General features: G+C 35.8%; 1 protein-coding gene across 1 annotated transcript; it reads right to left on the bottom strand.

The window, feature by feature from the left end:
* Positions 1-980: 980 nt before the first annotated feature.
* Positions 981-1,847, bottom strand: LOC110789132 (uncharacterized). Its single transcript, XM_021993784.1, has one exon. It carries the CDS (start codon positions 1,845-1,847, stop codon positions 981-983), a length of 867 nt encoding a protein of 288 aa, XP_021849476.1.
* Between the last annotated feature and the right edge of the window lie 275 nt (positions 1,848-2,122).

The raw sequence follows: 2,122 nt of genomic DNA on the forward strand, positions 1-2,122 counted from the left end.
ACACACCTCCCAATATTTGATGTAAAACCATACGGTAATTTAGTTTCCTTAAGAACTTTCAAAAATATATTTTTTTGTGCATTACCCAATGAAAAAGGTGCCGGTGGAAACAACATGTGTTTGCCATCTGAGGAAGCAACAGGATGAAGAAGTGGTTTTACACCAAAGTGCACCAGATCAAGACATGCCTTATTATGGTCCCTAGTCTTTCTAGGTATATCTAACAGCGTGCCAACAATATTATCAAAAATATTTTTCCCAATGTGCATGACATCAAGATTATGATGACATTTGATATCAGACCAAAAAGGCAATTCGAAAAAAACAGACTTCTTTTTTAGTGGACCTTTGCTAACTCCACCTTCATTAATAACAAGTTGCTCTAACTCTTCTAACATATCATTACCCGATAATGGAGAAGGTGCTTACCTCTCTTCTGTTTCTCCATTAAAAGATTTCTTATCTTTTCGCCAAGGATGATTCGCATCAAGAAACCGTCGAGTGTAATCATAACAATTTTTTTTGCTTTGGGGCAAATATTTGGGAGTCACATCAAAGTTACAACTAGGACATGCATAATTTCCTTTAGTAGACCATCATGACAACATCGCATAGGCCGGAAAATCATTTATTGTCCCCATTAAAGATGCATGCATTTGAAATGATTGTTTTTTAAACGCATCATAAGTATCTACCCCATGTTCCCACAACTCTTTTAATTCATCAATCAATGGTTATAAATAAATGTCTATCTTATTTCCAGGAGACTTAGGGCCAGGAATTAGTAAAGATAACATAAAATACTCAGGTTTCATAGACAACCAAGGGGGGAGGTTATAATTAATCAACACAACAGGCCATGTGCTATGAGAAACACTCATGGTCCGAAATGGGTTAAACTCATCACTAGCAAGACCCAATCGAACATTTCGTGTTTCTTTTGAAAAGTTAGAATACTTAGCATCAAACTCCTGCCAAGATTAAGCATCTGCTGGATGTCGGATATTTCCATCTTTTGTTCGTTCTTTATCATGCCAAACCATTGATTCGGCTGTCTCAGAACACATATATAGCCTTTGAAGCCTAGGGATTGTTGGGAAATGCCTTAAAACCTTTGCGGGGACATTTTCAAACTTCCACCTAGATGTTCCACACTTAGGACAAGCATCTAACTTTTCATAATCATTCCTATAAAGAATGCAATCATTCGGACAAGCATGTATTCTTTTATAATCAAGACCAAAATCCTTCACTATATTCTTAGATTCATAATAGGATGTAGGAAGTTGAGCCATGAGAAACGCCTCTTTTAATAACTCTAACAGATCAGCAAAAGCGACATTACTTATTCCATTAAGGATCTTGAAAAGAAATAAGCGAATTAGAAAGGACAATTTTGAGAAAGTTTTACACCCTGGATAAAGCTCTTGCTTCCCTTCTTCAAGTAACTTATAAAACTTTTTAGCCTCCTCATTGGGCTCACTAGCAACCCCTTCATGATCACTATTGAGACCATCAACATCTTTAAATACATCATCCAATAAACCATCAATATCATCACATGCATTTAGAGAATCACTTTCAGACCCCATTTGCCTATCATTAGTCGTAGATGAAGATAACTCATTCTGAATTAACCACTCCCTAAATCCCTTTACGAACCCATCAACAACCACATGATCATAAACAACATCTCTAGAATGACAAAAGCGCCTTGAACATTTTTTACAAGGACAATAAATTTGTCCCTCAATAGCATCCTTTGCAAAATAATCATCAAGAAAAACATTCAAAGCTCCTTTAAAACCCTCGGATCCTCTAGGAAGATTCATCCAATACTGATCCATCGTTAATTTAGCTGTGACAAGAATGAAAACTATTAAAAAAAAAACATTAGCGTATATATTTTTGCATCTTGTATTTTTACAGGTAACGGAGAAATAAAAACAGAGAGAAAAATATCAATCAATCTCACAGAGAACGGAGAAAGAGGCCGGCAAAAAACATCAAAAGAAACCTGACAACTAGAATAGACCAGAAAACAAAAGAACAGTATAGCATCATCATCGAAAAACCAACTGATCCAAGTGAACACTTAAAAACAGTATAGCATCATCAGCGA

The sequence above is a fragment of the Spinacia oleracea genome, chromosome 2 (genome assembly GCF_020520425.1).
Source record: "Spinacia oleracea cultivar Varoflay chromosome 2, BTI_SOV_V1, whole genome shotgun sequence".
In the NCBI taxonomy this organism is placed as follows: Eukaryota; Viridiplantae; Streptophyta; class Magnoliopsida; order Caryophyllales; family Amaranthaceae; genus Spinacia; species Spinacia oleracea.